At 36.9% G+C, this 25,813-nt stretch overlaps 1 protein-coding gene across 1 annotated transcript in view; it reads right to left on the bottom strand.

Annotated features, from left to right (window-relative positions):
• Positions 1–534: 534 nt before the first annotated feature.
• Positions 535–25,813, bottom strand: part of glra1 (glycine receptor alpha 1) — a 164,840-nt gene continuing 139,561 nt past the window's right edge. Inside the window, exons 8-9 of the mRNA XM_015371476.1 lie at positions 24,571–24,717; positions 535–4,095 (exon numbers count right to left, since the gene is read on the bottom strand). Of these exons, the coding sequence (XP_015226962.1) occupies positions 3,811–4,095; positions 24,571–24,717 (432 nt within the window). The 3' untranslated portion in view covers positions 535–3,810. The remainder of the gene's footprint in view (positions 4,096–24,570; positions 24,718–25,813) is intronic.

Below are 25,813 nucleotides of genomic sequence, written 5' to 3'. Positions count from 1 at the left end.
ATACATTAACCCACTTTTGGACTCTTGTTATGGATTTGCCTCAGACCAGAAGGTGGCAGTGACATACCACCATTATCTGTGCATGTATGTGTTTTATGTGTAGATGTATTCTATACATAAAATATCTTTATTAGGACATTGCCACCATCTGGTGGTAGGGGGTTTTAGCCAATAGTATGTAATTTAGGGAACTTGCATACTAAATCTAATAAGCTGCATACAGCTTAAATAAAACCAACCCAAAAACACAAATAATTCAGTCAATAATGGGTTAAAACTTATTATTTTGGTTACAAAAACTGAATTTAAGTTTAAACACTAAAATAGAGATTTATCTGTATTTATCTACACTGCAAAAACGATCTAGAAATAAGTAAAATTTTCTTATATTAATTGTATTCACTCTGAATTTGAGTAGGTAAATGAGACAGTTTGCCAATGGAATGAGTAATTTTACTCTTAAAATAAGATTATTAGATAATATGCACTTGAAATAAGACAATGCAATTGTGTTTTCTTATTTTAAGTGTAAATTGCCTTGTTCCATTGGCAAAATGTCTCTTTTACCTCCTCAATTCAAGAACAAATGCACTTATTTTTAGAAAAAAATGACTTATCTAGATTTAGATTTTTTGCAGTGTAGAGATGATTAAAGGCGGCCAATGATCCCTAAAAAAACACAGTTAGACGATAACGACTTAAATAGGTTGTTAATTGTGAACATCAGCTCAGATACTATTTTAAGTGTCTCAGACAGCAACATTGTTATCCCATGTTTTCTAATTCTCCTCCAGCCGTCAATCACAATAGGCAGCAGAAACCCATTTCCAGCCAACTCCACAGATAACCGTTTGCCTCTGTGCCTTTGTCACCCACAGATGGACTGGTGCCCTGGGCGCTGGGTCATATCAATGCCTGTCACAGCAGGATCTTAAGTATTTTGGGCCTGTATTGATAATGTGAGATGTTTGTTCTACTGTTGGGAGCCAAGATTAAAATCATTACTTCTACAGATTAAAATCATCCAACTAAACTGGTTTTGGCATCTGGTGGGATAATTGCTTGGGGGAGACCCATAACTCACCGGTAAGATTAACTTTCTTGACTCTGGGCATCCCCAGATAAGCTGGGGAAAGTAGCTGGGAAGAAAAAGGGTCTTGGGATTTCTGCTTAATGCATTGCTCCTGCAACTTGGCCTAGAGTGAGTGTTAGAAGATAGATGGACCAAACTGACTTTTGATCTGTAAAACTTCTCAGTTGAAAAAGTTGCTGTTGGATGATAAAGAGTAGAAACAGCTTCACCAACATGTGTTTGGAAAGAAAGGCATATCTTTTGGGGTGATATGCATTTATGTGGATCTTTTTACTATAAAGTCTAGAATCAGAATGAAATAATAAATAGGTGGCTTAGCCCTTCAGATCAGCCTGACATATCTTCAGTAACAAAGCCTTGGACATATTCATGATGGAATAAAACAGATTTCTGATTTGAAAGATAAACTGTTCCACTAGACATATTCAAGGATATCAAAAAATGTGACTCTAAGAGGTAAAAAGCTGTTTAGGCAATTATTAGACTGAAGTTTGCAAAGGAATGAAACATATATTCTGCAGATTTATTTTTGTGCATAACAGGAGCATTATAATAGACTATAATATATATGATTTTTTTTTTCAGTTCTATACTCCAAAAATAAGTGCCTGAAACTAGTTCCTCCAATGTATTGTATTTGTTCTTCCTGTTATGAAAATCCTAATGAATAATGAGTGAACTAGATTTCACAGGAAAGACTGCTCTTAGCTACTGATGTTAAGCCAGGAATTTTCAACCTCAATTTATACATTTTTGAGCAATTTAGTGTTTTTTGTTAGGTGCTAAAAGACATTTTATGTCATTAGTATAAATAAATCTCTTTTCTAAATCGTATCACAACAATAACATCTATTATATTAATTCTATATTTTCATCTTTGCTTAAAAAACTGGTAATTTTCCAGGATTTTCATTGTTCAAAACATTTTCAAAACAAATAAGCACTTAGGGATATTCTGCATTTACTATGCAGAAGAATTAACAAATATGATATTCTTGTGTGCATTAAACAGGGGAAAAAAATGATATCAAGCAAGATTTGGCTCCATTTCCTTTTAAAGACTAGTTTTTCATGCAGTCATCTGCATGCTTTTTGGCCAAAAGTGCCTTAAAGAGGCCACTACCTCAACATTCTCACTATCAATAAAGTGTAGCCACTTGAGATGGAAGAGCAATGAAGTTAAAATTAAAATTGCATATACTGATCATTGCATAGAAAAGCCTGGTGCAAAGCAAAATTATCAATCAATCACATAAACCAGCCTGACCGATTAAACCCATTGCAGTGAAACAAATCAAGTTAATGCATTCTGCATTTGTGACCATGTAGTTCCATTAAGTGTCGAGCTACAGCTGGGTCATGTGGATGAGATGGAGGTAAAGTTCTGTGTTATAATCTGGATGATTTAAGACATGTTGTCCTCTTGCTTGGGATTAAGAAAGGCGGGGGGATGTTGGTGTCACCTTGAGGCAGGGTTGAAGCAAGGAAGCCCTGTGATATCAACACAAGGATGTTTTAGTCTCACCAATACAGCGAAGGAAAATGAATCAGACTCTGCATTTTTTTTTTACTCCGGTCAAGGATCGATCTGGTCTTTCTTCCGCTGATGGCATTGAACTCAAATCTTAGTGATCAAAACAAAATCCTAAAAAGACATCAAACTGCTCACCCTCCCTCCAGAGGAAAAGGTCAGAAATGACGAGATATGCACAGCAACAAGGGACAAGTTTAGTTGGCACGTATATCAATAATATCGATAATAATTAATAAATAAAAAACAACAACAAACAAATAACACAAATATGCAGACTGAAAGTAATTAGGAAATGATAGATGTTGATCACAAGTATTAATCAGCTCTGGGTGTCCATTATGTTTTTAGTGTCTTCATTTTTTTTTTTCTTTATAGTCCAGCAGCGACAAACTTCAAGTTTCTCTGTAGCTTTTGTGGCATTGGCAGCAGGAGGGAGGGAAAGCTTTGACAAGTGCTTGCAATACATATTTGAAGCAAATCTATATATATATAGAATGCATGATCCTTGCATCAATTAATTTAGTGGAAGCACTGAACCGCCATCTTTCTTTTATTTTTTGGGGGATGAAACATCCTTTGTTCCAGCTGTCCACCCTTAGAGGCATGGTCCATAAATTTTCCGATTCCGGTAAATAATTATATTACACTGCTGTATGCCACTTTCACCTTTGCTACCCCATCTACATCATATTTCCACAAAGAGTTATATATTTGTCTTCACAAAAAAAGCTAAAATTAAATACAAGGTCTTTTGTCTCCTTTTGTTCCAGTCGTTTCACTCCCAAATCATTTCCTCTGTGTTCCTTGAAAAGTTTGTTTAGATTTTAACGTTTCTTCTTCGACATATTGCCACATTCATATATCATGCATTTTACTGCATTGCTATTGCACTGGTCCGGACTGTTAAGGGACATTGAAGATAAAGGAAAAGGGTCTAGGATTCAGGAGCAGGGATAAAGAGGAAAAAGCATCTTTAAATGATTTGGTCAGGTTGGATTTTGAGGGGGCTGCAAAAAGCAGCAAACCCTCGACCAAAGTGAAGGAGAGTAAAGGAGAGGACAAGAGATACGGATGGAAAAGGAGGGCAATATAATCTGCCTTGAAGTCACTTTTGTCTCATATTTTTAACTTGCTTTGCTGCTTCCTTTGCTTCATGTCACTGTCGCCCTTTTCCTCTATTGAACTACTGCTTATGGATGTCCTCACTGCGGATGATCTTGTAAATGATCCAGTAGAAAATGTTAAAAATGAGGAAGACGAGCGGGAAGGCCACGCGGGACACCGTGTCAATGCGCTTGGCCCGGCTGATGAACAGCTTCTTCATCTCCTCGATGCTTTTCTCGGGCGCTGCCGAGGTCGGGGCGTTGTTGTTGTTGCCCTTGATGGCCATGCCATCCTTGGCCTGTAGGCAGGCAGGACCCATGCCATACCCGGGGAAGCTGAAACGCCCATCGCCCGGGTCCTCCTCCTGCAACACATGCCAAGACTCAGGCTGTTAGGAATCAGAAAAACAAAAAACATTACAGTTGAGAGCTTTGTATGAGTTTAGGGAAACTGCAGAGACATTTTAAACAAATACTAAATTTGAAAAGAAAAATTAAACATTTGCTTTAGAATATGAAAGGCAATATAACCGTTAATTTTTCAATATCTCTGCTCGAGCATTCAACACCAGCAAATGTCCAAGATATGTTCAGGGCTTTTGATGAATATAGGATCCTTTATATTTGAATTTAAAGTTCAAGGTTATGGTTGTGATTTCACATTTGTATTAGTTAAATGCTAAAATCTCACCAATGCTCACTTTAGTTGGTTCCTGTTGCTAAGTTATACCTGCCATACTTACTTTGATTCTCCCATTGTTTTAAAATCCGTTCCTCTTTAATTAGAATTTTGTTTGACATTAAATGTTTATGGAGTTGTCTGCTTACATTTATCTCATCAGTCAAATTGTTTAACAGGATTGAAAAAACTAAAAATCTTACTGTTCCCTGACAGTAGAATAAAAAGTTAGTTTATCATTATTTTGCCTAGCTAGCCCAATAAAATGCTTTATGACAGGGATATTTTTTGCCCTTCATGTTTCAGATCACCAGACAAAGTTGAATAACAAAGAAAAATACAATAAAAACATAATCCAGTTTTAAATAAACATAAATCTTAATTCATTAAGAAGTGAAAATGTACCCAAAACACCCTGGAACCTATGTATAGATTAATTTGACCTCTAAGTTAACTCTGATCAACCAAATTTATTGAAAAACTGAATTTATTTCACTAACCACACCGAGTCTTGATTCTAGCCTCACATATAGAATGTATTTTGACAACATGAAGAAGGCTAGAAGATGTTAAAATGAATACATAACAGCTCAAGACAAATCTAGTAATAGATAACAAACCTTGACGTATCTCAGTCTGGAAGGGATAACAAAACCATGACTAAGGATATGACACTGCTGCTAACCACACTGAAGCTGTGTTTCTATCCAAATGTGATGCAAATAATGAGCGAACTTATAACTTAGATGTTTTTCCATCCACTGGAGTGATTTACAGAGATGGTGTTATCATATGGTGATGTTACGCTTGGCTGAAGTTAACAGGAAGTAAGCAGGCACTGACCATAGATCAGTGATGGACCAAGGTTTAAATGAATGTGTTGCAATCGGGCAAGTTGTACTTAAAATGATGTCAGCTAGTATTACTAATAGAACACAGCATCCTGAAACACTGAGAGAGAAGTGGGATTCTAATGCTAGAGTCAAGATGCCAGCGGTGGCCAAAAGACCTAATCATTCATGAGAGGTAATTGTTCAGAGATTATTAACACATATAAACATATTGCCATCTCCTTCTCTTTTAGAGGTATTCATGGTTTTTGTTTTGGATAATTCGGTTTTCAGGACAGAACCTCGACAACTACTTTGACTACTTTAATAACATAATATTAATATGATAAATGGATATAACAGGAAAAAAATTGGTGTTTTTCTTGAATAAAAAAAAATGGAAAACAAACCTTCTACTGTGTAGAGAGTTAGTAAAATACAAAGCAGGAATATAACAAATATTACCATTAGCAGAGTTAGTTTCTGTAGTTTTCTAAAAATAAAGTGTATAAAATGATCAAACTACAGTCAGTAAATGCAGTGGAAAATATGCTCCACTTATGGAGGCTGCAATCTAGTTCATATTTAGACGAAACAACAGCATTTCATACAATAGTGAATATGAAATTTAAGTATCAATCTCACCATTATACAGCCTGGTATTTATAGACATTTTTTAAATTTTGGATGGATCTGTGACAAAGAAAGAAGGGCTATCCATGTCCTTTCCTCTCTTCCATAGTTAGACAGATAAATAGGCTAAAGGTTTAGTTTTAAAGCCTCATCTTACAATGTAATATAGTTACAAGATATGATTTATAATGATATTAAAACGTAATTGAACTATAGTTTGAGGATAATAATAAAAAATGATTTAATTCTTATAGTTCCTCCAGTTTCATTGGGCCATCCAAACGCGACCCTACCCTATAGTTTTTTAGGCCAATATTAAATCTCTGCACGGTCTTCCAAAAATGGAATCCTGTTATTTTCCCTTTTTTTCCTTCTGTATTGTTTTTCTCTGCACAAGTGGCAGACAGCTTTGCAAAGGTTGAGCTGTGGAGTGGATTAATAAATAAGCAACTCACCACATATCAGACTATACACAGCACTGATGTCAGACTGGTATGCCTTCCTACCAGAAGTCACAATATGTTCAACTCACGAGACAAGGGTAGCGGGGATGTGAGTTGAGGTGTTTGAATTGATTCCATTGATTGACATGAGCTGTACTGAAGGTGACGCCATGCACGGGACATTTTCACCCAAGGGCAGTGAGATACCGATAAAGTTATCTGCATTGTCACCCTGCCTTTTCATTATAGAAGGTACATCGACTTCCTTATCCATTTCAGAGAGTTTGGCATAAACACTGGGGGTTTTGAGGGAAGATTTATCACTTGAATAAACAGCAGAAATAGCTTCTAAACAACAAGCTTAAAAGTAATGTAAAATAAAACAGAATATCAGGTGACTAAACGTCATATTTGTCTCGAGTCTGAATATTTGCAGCACTATATTATTTCCCTTTGTGTCAGTTTGGGGAGAGCTTGCAGCAGCTGATCAGAATTTAATCAAACCTTTTCCTTTTGGACTGGAAAAATGAGAAAGCATTTTATGATCAGAAAGCTAGCAGGACCAATGCCTAAATCAGCAGCAACTGCTGGCAGCAAGGGAGCTTAAGTGACGCAAAACCTCTGCAGCAACAACAAATCAAGCCAGCAATAAAAGACGACAGCTGAACACCCCTGTGCTAGACTTCTGGATCTACCATTCCGAAGAAAAGAGGCTAAATATCCAATAAATTGCCAAAGAAAAAGATGAAAATGATCACGAAAACTTAATCAGAAATGAATGTCTTGTCCATGTATGTTATTCTTTAATGAGTAGCGTTCATTTGGTTGTGTGTATCTGTTGATGTGAGCATATACACTTATGCATTTTGCACCACTAGGTAGTGATCCATTTTTAGCAACCGATGTCCCTGTTCTGTCCTTGCATCCACACCAAGTCATCTATTACTGTTAATACAAACACACACACAAGGAGTCCATGCATTAGCCACAATGCTAGCCGACCTCTGCCCGTCCTTCAGTGACGCTGTGAAACTATTACAGATGCTCCGCTTTATTCTCCCTGCCATGTGATTAATGTGGAGGGTGGAGGGACGTGAGGAGGAGGCGCAATGAGAAGAATTGTCGAGAGAGAAGGAGGAGGTGGAGGAGAAGAAAAAAATGAAAAGGAGGCAATAAAGAACAATAAGAGGGGAAGAAGGAAGCTCTGCACTCATATGCTTCTTTAAAAACAGAAAAAAACAAAGGGTGGATCACGTGAGCCATTGTAAATATCTCCATTAGTACAGCAAGGACAATAAACAGTTTATAAAAGGATGGATAGAGCAAATTGCTATGGAGATAAATGCTTTGAAAAAAAAAAACGTTTCTTCAGTCGTGAAGAAAAAACTTGTTCCTTTATAAGAGCAATGTTTCAGTTTTAAATGAAGCTTTTTTAACATATTTGTTAGCGTAAACTTTTCTAACTATCCTTTGATCATCTGTTAAACCTACCCTGTAAATTTCGTAAAATTATTGATAAAATATGCTTTGTCAACTTTGATATCAATGCGCCTGATTTGATGAGTATTTTGCTCATTACCAAAAGCTGTTTATTCCGCTTTTGGACGTGATCTCCCCTCCAGTCTGAAGCAGCAGGACACTGCATGTCAGCCTCTATGAGAAATTCCTGTTGAGATTTGAGCCTTGGTCAAACTAGAAACTAGAACCCTAACGTCCGGCGAGGCTTAACCTCTTAGAGGCCCGATTCCAAACCGGCCCCTAAGCACTAACCCTGAGCACTAATCCTTCGTTTGCACATTCCTTTGGAGGGTCCGCCACATTAAGTGCCATCCCAAACCCCATAGTGGGTAGGGCAAGTGGTCCGTTCAGCCCTAAATAACGAGTCTATGTTAAGTACAGGCTCGCTGGAAATTGGCAGCATGTTTAACAGTGGCTTGATGGCGAACAAAACCATGCATTTAAATATAAGTTCAACGGGTTTGCTTCATCTTTATCACACTTCAACAATCAGCAATTGTTTCCTTTGTCTTTTGGCAAAAAAATCCAGGTCTGATACCCCACTGAAAAGCTGTGTGTCCTCTGTCCCCCACCAGTGTATGTCTGCTGATGCTATCATGCTTAGTCAGCGTTGATGATGTCATCGGTGCGACAGAAATCAGGAAAGTAATCAATGGAGAGCAACATGGAAGGCAGCCAGGGCGTATTTAATGTGCTGTACTGTTTCACTCTTCGCCATGTTTATTAAATGCAAGCAGAGTTGTTTTTGCTTGTTATATCAGATGGTGCAATGCCAAGATGTACATATGTTGTGCTAAAAGGCACTGTAGGCAGACTGTAGGTTTTAGCCCTAAGCCCTCCTTCTCAATTTAAAGTTGTTTAAACATCAATTATCAGTATTAAGAGTGTCTCATTTTCTTAAAATTTTCATTTTTGTGTCCAGCTTTCCACAGCCATAACATTGGCTTGTTAGTCAGTCATTACCCAATAATTATTTTAACATAAAAATCATTTTAAGATGATTTTAAGACAAAAAAGTACACCTTAAAATTTGGTAAACTTTTCTGATGTAGTTCTGTGCTTTTCTTTTCAATGCTGTCTTAACGACCAGGCGTCCATTTTATTATGCAGATTTCTAAACGTGAAATGTGGGAAACTCTGACTTTTCCATTTCACAGTTTCCTCGTCCTCTGTTTCTGTTGCCGTAGTAACATTCTCCCCACATCTAACCTGGTCAGGATCAGGTTTTGTTCAGTAAACGCAGAGTGACCTCTGTCTCTCAATCACTTTGTTTTATTTCCTGATTTAGTTAGTAGATTTTTGTCATAGTTTTGTACATAAAAATAAAATAAAACATTCACTAGGTCCGTTAGGCACATTAGTTCTTCAAAAGAAACATGGCATGTTCTAATGACGAGGATATTAATTCAAAGAGAATTAAATATTTATAGGGCTAGGATTCTACAACTCAGTTGACAGGATTTTTAATTTTTTTGTTTGTTTAATAAGAGTGACATGTGGATCGTTTTTTTATTTACTTATTTTTACAGTAAATGAAGAACTAGAGAAATTATTTTCGGATCACACATAAATAGATTAATTAATTCCATGGGGGGAAAGGCATTACCTTAGGGTTAGGATTAGGATTCGTTCAGTGATAACAACTACTTAAGATATTAATTTTTTTTCTTTTGTAAAAAAAGCTACTCAAAGAGACGAAGAATAAAAAAAGCAGACTAGAAGAGAAGTGAGGGAGTCGGTAACAGAACCTCTTTGCTTATTCATCTGTCATGCTTTCAGGTCATGTTTGAAGCATTTGTATCCATGCCGTTGCAGATGTGATTAATCGAACAGATTAGCAAGAAGCAGAAACAAAGCAGTGTCAGGCCTGTACCGTCTCCTCTGCAAACATTACCCTTGGATCCTTGTTTCAGAGAGACCTGTATTTGCATAAAACACGGCTCATAGGACGCGTCATCCCCAACTAATGCTAGAATCAGTCTCTGCTGCAGCAGCAATATGAGGGAATTCCTTTTCCTGCCTTCTTCTTCATAACTTCCCTCTGCAAGCAACTCCAGAAGAGTGATGAGGAAAAGCATTTCTTTTAAATTTGCCTTTCCTGGTCTTAGGTCTGGTAAATTCATCTGAAATGATCCCCCATACTGTTTGCTGCTTTCCCCATTCCACCCATTTTGGTCTATTAAGGCCATTTAAGGCTCTTTAAAATCATAATGAACCAGTTTATTTTATTTTATTTTTTTTATCTTTGACTGGATTCTGTGCAAGTATGCATATTTAAATGTGTTTTTTTTTTTATTCTGCTTGCTTTGATATGAAGTGTCTTTTTTATAGATTAGTATATTTGCTGTAATAACTCAGATCCATCTAGTCGGCAGCCCGCGGCTCTTTAGCGTCCCCCGTGTGGCTCCCTGGAGCTTTTTCAAAATTTTATGAAAATCTATTATTTATTTTTTTTATGGTGTGCAGGAGGTCAAACAAAAATGTATAATGTTTTTCAATGCTGTAAACATTTGAATAATAAATAAATGTAATCAATAATTTGCATCATAGCCACCATAGAGATCAGTGGTCATAACTTGCAACCAGCGTGGCGCGGTGCCTGGCAAACAAAGCGGCAGGTGTGTCTCGGAACATGGATCCCAAAGGGAAAAGGGGAAGATAGCTGATGAGAAAAGAGGATTCAAAGAATGGACCGTATCATTTGCTTTCCTTATAATGCTGAAGAATTGCCTGCATTTTTGCTTTGTAATGAGAGGTTGTCAAAAACATAAAAATAAAAATTTGGAAAGGCATTTCCAGGGAAGGCAAGCTAAATATGCAGCTGACCACCAAGTTGGAAATGAGATAAAAAGTGCAATTGCAGAACTTCTGGATAAATTAGAGGAGCAAAAAGATAGATTTAAGAAGTGGATTGCATCTCCTAACTCCACTAGGAGTTGGAAAACCATCCACAGATCAAACAAGTAAGTAGGTGTGAACTTTCTTCCATTTTTTCTCCAAATCCTAAAAATATAAATCACACCAAGGAACCATGGTGACAGAGGATGTGGGATTTCAGGGTTAGAGAGCTCTGCTCTGATGGATGTCAGTTCCCGCTTGGTTCCTCATGACTCGATCAACTCCTCCCAACAGAAACACGTCCACCATAGAAAAATTCCTTTGTTGTGTTTCTATAATTTCCTCAATACAACACAACAAAACAGCACGCCGTGAATTCCACGCAGTAAGAGCGTTCACTGTTCGTCCATCGCCTCATGCTTCTATGCGACATTTGCTCCAGGATAAACATTTAATCATGAATGCTAATTATTGTATATTTGAGCCCACATAGTCCTTTTCTGTAGTGGGATAATACACTTAGAGCCTGTGCTGCCATATATAAAACTTTTACATTTTTACGGCTCCAGACAGATTTATTTTTCGTTTTTTTGGTCCAATACGGCTCTTTGAGCAGTTTGGGTTGCCGACCCCTGGACTAGCCAAATTGATTAAAATTTTCAATCAGCTGTAATAAAAAAAATTATTAAAAAAAAAACAAGAAAAAACCCCACTATATTTTTAGGCACATATTGCAGGTATATTTTTGATTTTTGATAATCTAATAACCTACATTTTAGTATTCTGTCAGAAGCTACCATATGTGTTTGGATTATTTTTTTTTGTTTCTGAAAAGTGCAATCTTGATGTCATTTTTTTTTCATTAGAACTACTAGCCTCTGCGTGTTTACAATTGTGATAGTAGAACAAAAATGCTTTCTATTCTAACAGCATTTGAAAAAAAACATTAGTTGCCATTTAGATGGTTTATAATCCTTGTTATGGAAGCTAAAATAAATACTGGTCCAGTCTTGTTTGTTTCAGTTCATTTATTTTTTTAATTGTTTGTTCAAACTGACTGTTAGTCCTAAAATTAGTGAGGAAGAAGCAGCCAAGAAGCTTTGGACTCTCAAGCAGGGCAATAGATCTGCAGCTGAATTAGTGATTGATTTTCGGACCCTCACTGCTGATTCAGGTTGGAACACGCTTTTCCTTAAAGGAGCATTCCTTCACTCCCTATGTGGAAAAACTCAAAGGTGAACTTACTAGCCGGGATGAACCAGACACTTTAGGTGATCTCATTGCCTTAGCTATCATCATTGACAATAGACTGCGGGAAAGAAATAGACTCAAGCCATTGCCTTCACAGTCAACGTTTGGTTCGGAGGTTCCCCTTCCACAACCTCCTGTCAATCCTTCTCCCCTTCTTCCTCAGGAACCAATGCGAATCTAAAACCTACAGAACCGGATCACTCCACAGATTTCGCTCCCTCTTTGTGGTTACTGTTACCCCACCTCCTCAGACTGTTTCCATGCCCAGTGAATGTTCATCTCATCATCAGATGGAACTCATGCTCATCTCTTTACCTGCTTTTTCAGTGAGACTTTGCATTTGATTGCCTGCTGTACTCATCTTCCATTCTGAATAATAAACCCTTCAAGTAAACTGTTTTCTCCTATCGTACGTAATTGCTGCTGCGTCAGAGTCTTGATCCACAATGTCAATAAGACTGTACATATATACAAGTTAAGATTAATGGCTACATACTATAAAATCATCTTCTGACTTATGAAGAAAAAAATAATGAGCCTCTGTGTAAAATGATTTTATGTATTTTGATGAATCCCTAAAGACGGATCACTTTAGATGCAAAGTAAATTACAAATAACTTCTTTTGATGCTCTTTTAAGGAATTATTAGGTGTCTAAAGGTCGATCTTTGATTCCACAACATTTCACTGCACAAATAAAGAACACGCAAGACAACATTTTTTTTGTTAGGTACAAGAATAAGATCCATAGAGATTACTACAATTAAATAGTTATATAAGGAATACTGGATGGGAACATACTGAAAATAGGTGGGCCAGATTAATCCATTTCACAGCACTAAATGAATGTTAACCTGTATTATTAAGGTTCATTTATTCCGATGTCCAAGCAAATTGAATTAGTTAAATGAAGGTTACTGAAACCATGAGATGCTTCAGAAGGGTTGTGAGGAATTTCTGGTATGAAAGCCTATGTAACTGATAATAATTAAATGATGTTTAAAAAGTTGCAGCAGTGAATCCAAACTAACATTTGGGAAATTTTTAACCTGGCTAATTAGGTTTCTACGGATATTTCTGTTATACGTAGTGCTACATCCTTCATCCGCTGCTTCTCTGTTGGTTTTCACTGGAGTCTCCACTTGCATGAAGTGGAGCTGTGTTAATGTCTCTGGCTCATCAAGCCACTGACCTGGAATGATTATCCACATGATCTGCTACGCTGTCCTTTCCTCTTCTCTCTTGTTTTTTTGTTGCTTTTTTTCAGATCTGAATAACATCTAGGTATGTCTCAACCTCCTCATATTATCAATTGATGTTTATTGGAGCATAATTAGTATTATATGTTTATTTTTAATTCTAAAACCAAGGATTTTTACCAAACTAAATCAACACAGACACAGAAATAAGTTCAGGTAATAAAAAAATAAAATAAAAAAAGGAAAACTGATGGTAGGAATTTAGAAAAATGCAAAACATCTTCCAACCTCAATTTCTATAGTAATAGTTATTTCTAACAGCAAAAACAACATTGACAGCTAATAGCACAGAAACAACATAGTTGACACTATCAAACTGGTTTTACAATATGGAGTTTTAATCATTTAGTTGATTTCAACTTCTCTTAAGTGTAAGCATCTCTGATGGCCACTTGGTGGCCTAAAATCATCCATCCATCCAGTTTCTGTCAAGCTTATCCCAAGCAGGGTCACGAGGGGTGCTGCTGCCTATCTCCAGCTCTCTGAAAGAGGCGGAGTGAGGGAGAACATGCAAACTCCATGCAGAAAAACGCCGGGCCGGGAATCAAACCCCAGTGCTACCAACTGCACCACGGAGAAGAAAATTTAGCGATAGAAAATAATCAAATCACCTGACCCAATATCATGTAGACACCTCACACTGGTGAAGAATCCTGCTGTTCCTCTATCAGTCTAAACACCAATGTGTTGTTATACAAGAGATGATGTGCATGAAATAATTATTACAATTTTGAAGCCTTTATCAGTTTGCATCAGCTGACTGGCCCAGTTGTCCCCCCCTTGTCGGCGGGTGTGGAACCAAGACCTAGGTGACCCAAGAGAAGAACAAATGCCCAACTTACAGTAGCAGATTCTCTCACCGTCTGTCCAAATCCAAAATGCACCAGAAAGCCGGGATAAAGACTTGTGACCCTACAGTTCTAATTTCGGTAGGTCGTCGGATTCCAGCAGCGTGGTGACCGTCCAATCACAGACTCAATTCAGTGGCGCATCAAATGTTTGTAAAGTGAGTTTCTTAGCAGTGACAGCCAATCAGGAGCTTGTGGGTGATCTAAACTCAGGGTAGCAGGCTTCAGCTTGAGCTGCTGTTTTCCGCTTGATCCTAGTGATCGACCACTGTCAGTGTACTTTAGCGTAACATGTTTTTGGACAGTAATAAGTGCAGGGGACAAAAAAACAGACTTTTGAAAAAATGCAGGTGACATGTCCCCCATGTCTCCTCCTCAAATTACGTCCGTGATGATAAGGATAGCAATAAAGCTGCCACTGTTTCAGAATAACTTCAAGGAAAGACAGAAATTCTGCAGGACACAGATGAACGGACAGCAAGATAAGCAGTCCTGTTTCTGATTTTTTTGGTATATCTTCGAAAGTGACTTTGAGTCCTGTGTGAGGCCAATAGCCAAGATGATTGTGTGGCATTACTCCTCAGTCAGAGTAGAGGGGTTCCCCTTGTTTCTGCTTAAAGACACTTCCGTGACAATAGAATATAATCACAACATCTTCAGACAGACCTTTACGTATAATGTTTCAAGGAACTTTAGAAGAGCAACAGACCACCATACTTAACAATCGGGTTTTTCCAACAATTCTGAACCAATTTATTGAGAATCTGTGTATCACCAGAATCAATGATCCATGTCAATGTCCAATAATCCATGTCAACAATAAGGCAAAAATGAAGTTTCAGAAAGTTTCCAGCATTAAACTTTTAATGCTTTGGTTAAAAAAAGCCTCAGATCTTAATCCCACAGAGGATGTGGGATGGAATCCAGGTGGAGAAACCCAGACTTATAAATTGTGATGAATTCCATTGACTAAGCAAGACAGAATCACCATCAGTCAGGATATGGATCAGAAGTTGACATCCAGCAATTCTAAGAGGATCACAGAAGTTATGAAGAACAGAGCTAGTGATTCTAATATCAGCAAATTCACTCATAGCATTTTGCATAAAAGGAAAATAAGAGTCTGAACAAAGTTGCATTAATACCACAGACTCTTAGTACTGAATTTAAGGCTTGCAAATGTTTTATGTGAAACTGTTTGAAAGTGAATTTTTTAATTGGTTAATTTTTAGTTGTAGAAAAGAAATAAGAATGAAAAATTGCAGAAAATGTGCCTAATAAAAGTGACGCCCACTGCAACAGTTAAAAAACTGTTTAACTTGGAGAGTTTGAGAGTGCTTCACACCAGTTGACTGCCGACCTGTCAATCTGCCAGCTGATTTTACTCCCATTGCTCAGAAAGCCTCTTAATCTTTGTATTCTCTTATCTGCCTTTGTTCTCTGAGCTACCAAACAGCTGAAGAGATCAAGACAGTGGGAGCAAACCAGCATGTACAGCACACACCACCAACACCTAATCACAGCTAACGAGACGATTAAAGCAGATCAATTGGGAAGCGAGCTTCCCTAATGAGATCCTGTCATCTCCAGGTGTGATGGCGACTCTGATCCCTTTCCACCGACCGACTCTCCAAAACTGCAGCTTTTTTCCCAGAGAACAGAGTGAGTCAAAAACTGTCATCATTGGTATTTATTAGTAGTCTAAATATTTGGAATCAAATACTCATGCATCTAAACACCAGAGCAGGACATAGGTCCTTTGATTCTACTACTTATATGAATGTTACCTGCTCTTGATTTTCGCTGCAATTGAGGCCATTTACCCTGTGATGGCTTGGCAACCTGTAACCTGTTAAGAGCGGCTGAGAGTTGGTCATATCTGCTAGAATGCTGCATAGATAAGTGGACAAACAGACAGACAGACAGACAGACATTCATGTGGTTGTGAATTTGGATTACCCAATGGTCCTGAAGACTGACACCTTCCCTTTTCAAATCATAGGTTTTACATGAAATTAAGCTCCTAAAATCCGAGTGAGGCAATAAAACCATTCCTTCAGGCCTTTGAGAGTCCCATAGGCTGAAAGACTTTTAATACCTGATGTAAGGGCCCCAAAGTCTGTGCTGTAGGGATGCTCACCTGGTTTGAAATAGCTGAATCAAATGATTGGCTACCTAGCAAACATCTGCAGAATCTCATGATATGCGTATATGAGTTGGTAATTCCAATATTGCTATTTGTTTGGATCGAACGTGGGATCCTTTATTGGCCTTTTGTTTTAAACATCAGCACTTTGTCTTAAATTAAAACTTCAATATGCATTTCTCTTTTCTAACATTTATGGGTGAATATGTATGAAATATGTATCAAACTAATTGCAGGTTTTATCAGATTAATTCTGGTTAATATTTAAAACTGTTTTACTGGTTATAATTCAAGTCATTAAAAATATACAGAAATTTCTTTTGTTTCTTTATTTGTAGGACCTTTTTCTCATCGTTATTGATTTTGACTGAGTTCATTTTTAAAAATTATAAGACGACTTCATTCAGGAAATTTAATATTAAATGTAATGTAAATTTGTTACATTATTTTTTGGGGTAATCCAGGATGGTATTAGTGTTAGTATTCTGGAGTGAGCATTCTTCAGAGTTTATAATTCACACAAAGCTGTGTTTCAATGAAACCCTTAACCAGTGTAAAACTCCACATTTGTATTCCTTGCTCTTGATAATTGCAAGTAAAGACCATTGTGATTGAAGTGGAGATGAGAGGCAGTCATGTTCGACTTCCCTCCGATTCCTAAAGAAGATCACACTCTCGTTCAGAGGGGAGAGCTTGTCTGTATTAAACACGCGAGTTGCTGCCAGGCGGGCCGATCTGTCAAGGAAGAGCCGAACTATTGATCTGATCCCTGCACAGTTGCTTTGCTTTCCCAGCAGGGGGGGTGTCACTCTGCCTCGACACACAGAGGGAGCCACATTGCCTTTTTGTTCTATGGGGCTGCAGAAGCTGCTCCTTCGATGCCCTCTTGCTCTGACTCTCTAATTAGACAGTCTTCTGCAGGAGGACAGCCTCAGTCTGACTGTTCCTCCTTCTTCTTTCTCCCTAGACTACCAGTGCCGCTAACAAATCAATACAGCAGCAGGGTAGAAACCACAGAAATCAGCACAACAGGGACCACTTCATCTGCTGCAGCTACCTGCATCTCCACGACAGGCTCACGTTCAACACTGAAATACGAGCTGAGGTGCAGCAGTGGATTTATGTCAAGGCAGGGACAGAGGCAGTGAGGCATGAATTCTGAATTACATATCTGCCAATTCAAGCCAAGCAATCAAAAGCAGACACATTTTATCTGGGTTGACATTCTTTTAAGAAAAAAAAGCTTCAGTGTCCCTTTTAGAAATCAAACCTAAATGTCCGCTCTTTTGATTTCGCTGCATGCACACACTTCTACAGGGTGCACTTTTGAAGACAGTAGCATTAAAGCCACAAAAACCCTGGAGGACATTGTTCAGTCAGGTCACATATCTGACAATATGTGGACTAACAGTTGAGGGTACAACAGCAATAACCAAAACATCCATAGGGATATATTCAGGTGTAAATGTACAATCCAAATATGTCACACCGATATACTGATTCTCTCTATGCTTCGTCCCTAACTGGGCTGAGAGATTTCCCATAAATAATACATTCACCGAAAAAAATAATGAGCTGTTAGTGTCAATGTCTGTCATACTTGCAATTCCCTCCTGCAAATCCACTGAGATATCGCTTTTAAGCATGCACCTGAACACAGCAGCATGGCCATGCAGGAGGTAACAATCTGCACTGGATCAGTGTCGCTCCCCATCTACACAGATGGTGCTTAAAGCTGACTGTTGGTGAGTTTTCGTCCCCATATGGTCAGTTTAAAGTTCAAGCCCTGTTCAGAATGGACAAATAACCCAATATCCACTAACCTCTGGCTTGGTCTGCGAAAAGAAATGGTACATTAGCATGAATCTCCAATTCAAATGAGTGCAGAGGTAATGGGTATTTATTGGGTCGAGCTGCAATCAGCAGAAACTGTGCATCACTGTTTCCTGTAAAGAATGGAAACAAGCGTTAAACTGCTAAGGAGTTCTATGTCAGAGAATTTATTTAGTTTTTCAAGAAAAACAACCTTTATTTAAAAACGTTTACACATCCGCAATCAGTTTCCGTCTGTCTTATAAACAATATATATATATATATATATATATAAAAATCTGTTTTTCCTGCCATGTTAAAAAGCAGAATCCCAAAATCACATTAGGTTAGATAAACATTAGATACACAACTGTATGCCAAGCTGGCATGTTGATTATATATAAAGTTTATCTCAAAACCCCAGAATCTGAGTGGCTGTATGTTATTTGCATTGCCTGTATCATATCCCTTAATGAAATAATTTTTCTGTGCAGACGAGAGCCGATCCGATGTCATAAATGTCATAACGTCATAAAATGACTAAATATGCTTTTTATATATTTTTTTTTACAAATTAACTTTCCAAAGATGCTAAGTCTTATTTATTTGTTTTCTTTTTAGCTGTTCTTATGAGCTAATTATTTTTGCTTTTGCACATTTAGTTTTTGAATAGCTTTATAATTAAATCTGGCATTGAAATAATTTTCCATTGTCTTTGTTATTTATTCTGTTTGATTGATTCGTTTTTTTTTTTTATTGATATGTATCAATATAGTAAGTTTTTCCTTGAAACGTTGTGATATACTTTGAACCCATATTAGACACACTAATATGAATATTAAAAATGATCATTAAGTCATATTAGAGTTAAACTCTGTGGTTAATTTGAAAATAGCTGCCCACAGTAGGTGTTAAAAAGGCAGCACTCCTTAGATCAAGTTTATCATTTCACCCCTTACCCGTATTTTCCATTTCACCTGTGCAGATTTGAATTAAAAATGGTTCAAGTCCCCTGTCACTGTCTTTTTTTCCAAAGCTTTAGAGTCAAACGGAGGTGAAGGAGTCGTTTCCTCTAAAGAGTGCTTCAATTACACAACGCTGAAGGGTCATCATTGAGTCTCCTCTCAATGACAACTAGAGTGACTGCCTCCTCCAGCTGTGAGGGGGAGAAGAATCAGGCAACTTAAACACTTGTTAGAGATGTGTATTTGCCAGAAAAAAACATGTCTCCACTTCCTCTTCTTCTATTTTTTTTTGACAGTATCTGCATGTTTTAGCCTTGATTTCCCCAGTCTGCTGGTTTCTACATGCTGCAGTGACGCTTTCCTTTGAGCAGAAACCTGACTGATAGTCCTCCCTAATGGATCACATTAGAGTCACATTAGAAGGACTGGCCTGGGAGGTTAATTAAGAACGCGACGCTGGAAGCACTGTCTGTCTTTCTCTGCCTGCCTGTGACAGAGAGGGGGTTTTCACCATCAGCAGATTTATTTAATAGCACCACAGTAAGGATTAATGCTTACCATCTTATTGAGGGTGCTCATCATTTGTATATTGAATCATCTTCTTCATGTTTTTTTTCTTTTTTTTTTAAATCAACCGACACTTGAATTAGAGTAAAAAGACCAGAGCGGCTGAATCTAACAAATTCTTGAATGATGAGTTTTCCTTCTCTGCAAAATTATGCAAAGTCCTGCTTCAAATGCAAATACCCTCCATCCTCGCGGTGTTTCCAGAGTTCCTTGAAGTCTGGTTTTTAAATAGTTTATATGAAGAAGTAGAAAAGCTTCTTAGTGTTTTCACCTGTCAAGGTTTTGCAGTGTAAACTGGTGGAATTAAAATACTTTGATGGCTTACTGCGCTGAAGTCAGTACAACATTATATTTATAATGTTCTTGTTAAAAAAAAAAAAAAGAATATTAAAACATTTGTTTGGAATTCAAAAACATTATGATAGACGGAAACTAGAAAATGTATAAACAGGAGAAGGGGTATTAAAAAAACGCCAAACCGGCCAAACCTTTTGAAGGATGGAAATGCTAATTGTTTTTATGCTTTATGGCATACAATAAGCCCCAAATTGGGTTCACAAAGGAAATTTTCATTCTGTTTTAAACTAATCATTTAATAAAAATAAGAAAATAATTTTGGAGCAGATTCTGTAAAAAACTGGAGAAAATAAATCATGTTATGCAAGAACTAAGAACCTGAACTCATCTATTATTTAAGCAGATCTATTACAAATAATTTATCAACAACTAAAAAATGCTGTCAGCTGTAAAGTCACCTACATGTTGACCTTTTTCAGAAAGGATAAGCATCCTTGTTATGGCACATAGAAACAGCATGAATTCACCTCCTGCTTTTATCAAACAACCACAAAAGAAAAAACGGACAATCATACCAGATGTTTGTAGCTCAAAGCTGGCAGTTTCTCTTTCCCCTGCTGTTGAAAACAGAGACAGTCCAGAGACCCTGAGAAAGAGATTATTTTTCCAGAAAGTGCAGCAGTAGTCGGACTGTTTAATCCACCACTTCACCTGCTGTCAGGAGTCAGGGGATTGGGAATGATAACAACGGGATTAAGGATTAATAGATTTCTACATTATCATTTTTCCCACTCCTGCCCACTCTCTCCTACTGCCTCTCTACAGCTCTTTAGATATTTTTATAAGTGGATATCAAATTCTTCTCTTAATTATTTTGATGTCAACTTTAGATGTCATCACTGGGAATCACTGTCAACACTTGGTCTGTTCTCTAAAATCATAGACACCTTTCCTTAAACTTGAGTAAATGACAGCCTTTTAGTAGAACTCTAATAAGAAATCGATTGTGATATTATTACTTCCAAAACTCCCTTGGATCTAAAGTATTTTGAAATTTATTATCTGTCAGTTGGTTGCCTCTACTGCAGTAAGACTCCATCCAACGGGCCGAACATCTAAATGGCAGGCTAAATGCATGAACGTTAAAATAACAAGCCAGACTGACTTACACCATATGTATTCAAAGCACAGCTAGTCAGTCTGGGCAAGTCTAGACTCTTCCCAGACCAGCCACAGCGTGAGAGTTAGGAATTTGCAATGCCTCACTATTTTCTTTGACCACATGATTGTGGCCACAACTGAGCAAAGTTTTATTTATGTCTTGTTATTATGTCCTGAATGAGTTGGATACACACTAAAGTGGAAATGAAAAGCTTAACCAAACTAAGTTAATTTATGAGATTGAGTCAATCAATAGGTATATTGCAAACATGAAAAATAAAAATATGACAGAAAAAATTTAACACTGTTTAAAATTTGTTTGGCAGGGTCATTGCGATCTTGTATTACTCTAAGCAGTGTTGTCACAGGGTTGGTTGGAACTGTAGGTGCCAGTTGAATACTTTGGTAATACCAGCTATAACTCAAAACCATAAAAGACTTAAGACATTTGGTATGATGGAAGACTAAGCTTAAAGGACACTAGAGGATCCAAATCCCATTGCTTATGCTTTTAAAACAACTCACCTTGTGACTCTATTTGTGATAAGGAGAGAAAAGGCAGGCTCTGATTTATACGGATCTGATTCACTTATTCATAGCTCTAGATCAAAAATAATTTTCTAGTAAAACCTGAAAATTAATAGATATTAAAAATACAAACAATTATGCCCTGTTATGCCTTTAGTCTATTAGTTGAAAGACAATACAAGATATTTAAATAGTATTTTCTGTGTATGACAATTTCAGAAGGGTTTCTGTTTAAAAATTCAACTTGAAAAAATGTTACTCTAAATCCTCCCCCTGAAGCCTGTGTCTAATCTAATCTTGTTTCATAAGAATAGTCTCATACAGAGGTAGAGCAATACATTGCAGTACAGACATTTCTGAACAATATCATTTTCTATTGTATTGACATCAGCCCATACATGACTTATTAGTGCATTCAGCCGCCATGCTTTGAGATCATGTGAAGGGCATCCATTGTCACTCACTACATTTCCTTACCATTGTTTTTTTGTATTTCTAAACAGATGTTTTCTTTCAGTTTAAAATGAGAATTGTGCAACTTTTTTTTTTATCATTCTGTCATTTTCACAGCAGCACCTAGAGCCAAAAGTGACATATGGCATATGCCAGTTAGGAACCAGTGCATGCCATTCAGGAACCAGCTTATGCCAGTAGGGAACTGGTATTTGTCAGTTGGGAACCGGCTTATGCCAGTAGGGAACCTGCATATGCCAATTGGAAACTGGTATATACCAGTTGAAAAACGACATATGTCAATTTCGTCAAAGGTCGTACATTGCCACTGAATTTCCTAATCAAGTTTTATTGACATATATATTTTTGTTGTCATGAAAAAGTACAGTTTATGTATGTATTTGTAAATGTGTCTATGTGTTGAAAAAAACAGTAAACAATCATACCACCAAATGTTGTCATTGTGTTTGCTTTGACAATGTAACTATATTCTCAGAAAACTGCAGCATATTGTCAATATTACATTATGAAGTAGATTGCTTATGATCTGATAAGCAATAGCCTAGCCGGCGCCGCCATTCCTCTTATTCATATGTGGTTGCAAACAACAGGTGATTACCACCCCATGCTGTACAAGAAAAAGCAATAATTGCTCCAAGAATTGATCCCCAAATAATCTGTAATGTATAACTTTACACCCATAGTTGTAAGTTGAGTTGGGCAGAGAACAAACTTTCTTAGGTAAAACACAAGTTGCATTTGTACACAATAAAATGATACATAGCAGCATTAAAGCGAGCAGTAAAATGAAAAGTAAATCAAAGAGAAATAAAATCCTTGTAACATTCACTAAGATGAAGATGACTGCAGGCTAGTTGTCAATAAGACAGCATAACTTAAAGTACTTTTCAAGCTTTCTGTTTAAAATCCCTGTATTTTTTTTCATATTGCAATAGATATTACAGGGTTGCAGTCCTTATTCTTTACATGGTAAAATGATGTAAGGTAAAGTCAAAATGCATGGCTATGGTAATGCTAACTTGAATGGTCAAATCAAACCTTCACATAGTCTCATCTTATTCCAAATTCTGAAATGTGGCATCCTGATTTAGCTTTTATCTTACTGAGCTCCTGAGGACACTGTGTCCTCATAAATACATGAGAATGACTCACATCTGATACTCGCATGTTATGTCAGACTGAATCAAGCAGCTTAAGTTAAATCAAACATGAACGCATGCCCCTTTGACACCAAATTACACAACAACACTCAGATATTCAAGCATGTTCCCAAACTTTGAAAAAACAAATCTGCCCCTTTGCTCTGACACTAACATTCATATCCAAACTGCTTTGATTTCATATTTGTTTTTATGTGCAGGTGCATTGTTGCCTTTCTTGAGTTTTTGTTGTTTTTGTTTTTGCTCTGCACCCAACAATGGCCCCTAGCTTCACAATCAGCCAGTGCATCAATATTCCCTGCAGGCCCGACAGCTTTACCCCTTATTCAATACTGCCTGCCTGGCACAGATAAATCCAACCAGACAAACAGAATGCACTGATTAAACACTGCAGCTTTGAAACAAACTACAAGAAATTGGAAAAAATAAAGAATAAATTGAAAAAACGTTAACGTGACGTGTCATTTTCTTTATAATTAATATATAAGCTAGTACAAAGAAATAATAAGTCAATGGTTTCTAAGCTCCCTGATAAGACCGACAATGTTTTTTTAACCACAAGATATATGAATGGTCAGAGTCACAAATAAAGATTTTTTTTGTTACATTAAGCCCACCCGCCTAATCATCTGATGTTTATATTTTCTATTTACGTATTAGATTACGTTTGTATCAGTGTTTTTACAGCACTACAGGCTGTTTGCATTTTACACACGGTCGATGAAGAAAGTAAACCAAGAAAAAAAAAGATCGATGTTTACTACTATCAGGTTTCAATCCACTCTCAGTGTTTATGCACCGTGCTGCACTTTGAATTATTGATTCATTTTTAATTGAATGTCTTCTTATTTGAATTCTAACGTGTAGCAATGGTGAGATATTACTAATTTAAAAGTCTTTCTTTTTCATCATTACAGATTCTGTAATTAATTATTCTGTTAATGTAACCCTTTGTTGGATTAAAATGACATTTTTCCTAATATTTCATTTTTTATTAGGATCTTTTTCAAAAATCTGAGAATAGTCTTGTTTTAAAAAAGGCTTGTTTCCATTTTCCTGTCAGTTTGTATGCTTGAATTCACCACAAGCCTTTTGCTGTGCAGCTCTATGCAGCCTTCAATCAGCAGTCCACCTATAAAAGATTGATTCCTCATTTCTCTACCAGACAGTAATCAGCTCTGCACAAAGAACAGAATCAAGCAAGGGCTGAATGTTTTCAGAATAATCGAGGATAGAGAAACTGAGAGTTTTTTTTTTTATGCTACATGTTGAAAACAAACATCTCATAAATTAAACCGTTTCATGTGAAAACATAAGAATCAATCGAACATACATAATATTGCCCCACTGAAAAATACAATCCTGCTGATATAAAAGCTTAAACAGACTTAAAAAGCCAGTCTGTGAAGGAAAAAAAATCTGAGGTGTTTACCTTCATGTGTCGTTGCCTCCGTCTGAAGCGCAGCAGCTCCTTGTGTTGGCGGGCGATAAAGTTCACGGCGGCATATTCCAACAAGGCCGAAAAGACAAACAGCAGACAGACTGCCATCCAGATATCAATGGCTTTCACATAGGACACCTGGAGGTAGTTGGAAACATAAGAAAGAAATCATTAGATAGACCAAATCTCAAAAGATAAAAAGATCCTGTTGCCTGTTTTCTTTTAAGTATTTTCTTTTTTGATGTTGTTTTTTTGTGATTCAATAGCTGTTTTTAAATAAAATAGGGAACATGGACTGAAAGCTGATAAATAAAGTCCCATTTTATAAATACTTTACACCCTCTCCTATTGCATCACTTCATCTATACACTGATTGATTTGTAAAACCTTTATCAAACACCAGAAAAATACAATCAACTGTTTAAAATATGATAAAATTATGAGTGTGAATCTTTGACAGACACACTGAGTGTAAGTTCACCTTGTGACTCTAATAGGAAACCATTTATCTTAGAGCAGCTATGGGACACATTGGTTTGATAATCATTCATGTCTGAAGAGGCACAGTAAAAAGGAAACTGGTCATTCGAATACAACTGTTCTTAAATCTGTAAAGGTCTACAACAATGGCCATTTGAATAACATTCACCATTAACTAGAGTCATCAATAGCTTAAAAAATTACAACTGCCTAAATATGTAAATAAAGGCTGACATAAGGCGCAAAGTTGTCACTACACCCCATGAGGAGAATAGAATAGAAATAGTGAAGAACTGATAGAAATAGTGGCATTTTGGGTCAGCAGTTCTCCAATTCACTATTTGACTCTATACACCAACTGTTAAGTGCGAAAAGGTCATTTTTCTCTCTAAAATCACAAACATGAACAAATATGTGGAACTCAAAAAATGGTGCTGTAATTATAATAGGACAAAAAATGATCTGTTAAGCTGTGGGCTTATTCCCTCCATAGTCTTTAACTAACCTGTGCAAGTTCTGACATCAAACACCTGTCCAAAAACAGGAATGTACAATGAGTTACCATTGGGTGCTTTTTAAGGATTGGTAATCCAAACATGACTGAATCAAAATAACAAAATAGATAAATAAGATGGATAAATAAAATAGATAAATAATAAAACTGAAATAATTGCCATTTACTTCAGGACCAGTTTTTGAATTAAGACATTTCTTACATTCAAATGTTTCCATCAGAAGTTGTAGCGAATACTTA

Source organism: Cyprinodon variegatus, unplaced genomic scaffold (genome assembly GCF_000732505.1).
Source record: "Cyprinodon variegatus isolate N-32 unplaced genomic scaffold, C_variegatus-1.0 Scaffold59, whole genome shotgun sequence".
In the NCBI taxonomy this organism is placed as follows: domain Eukaryota; kingdom Metazoa; phylum Chordata; class Actinopteri; order Cyprinodontiformes; family Cyprinodontidae; genus Cyprinodon; species Cyprinodon variegatus.
Note: the sequence above shows the minus strand (reverse complement) of the source record. Positions and strands in the feature narration are given on the sequence as shown.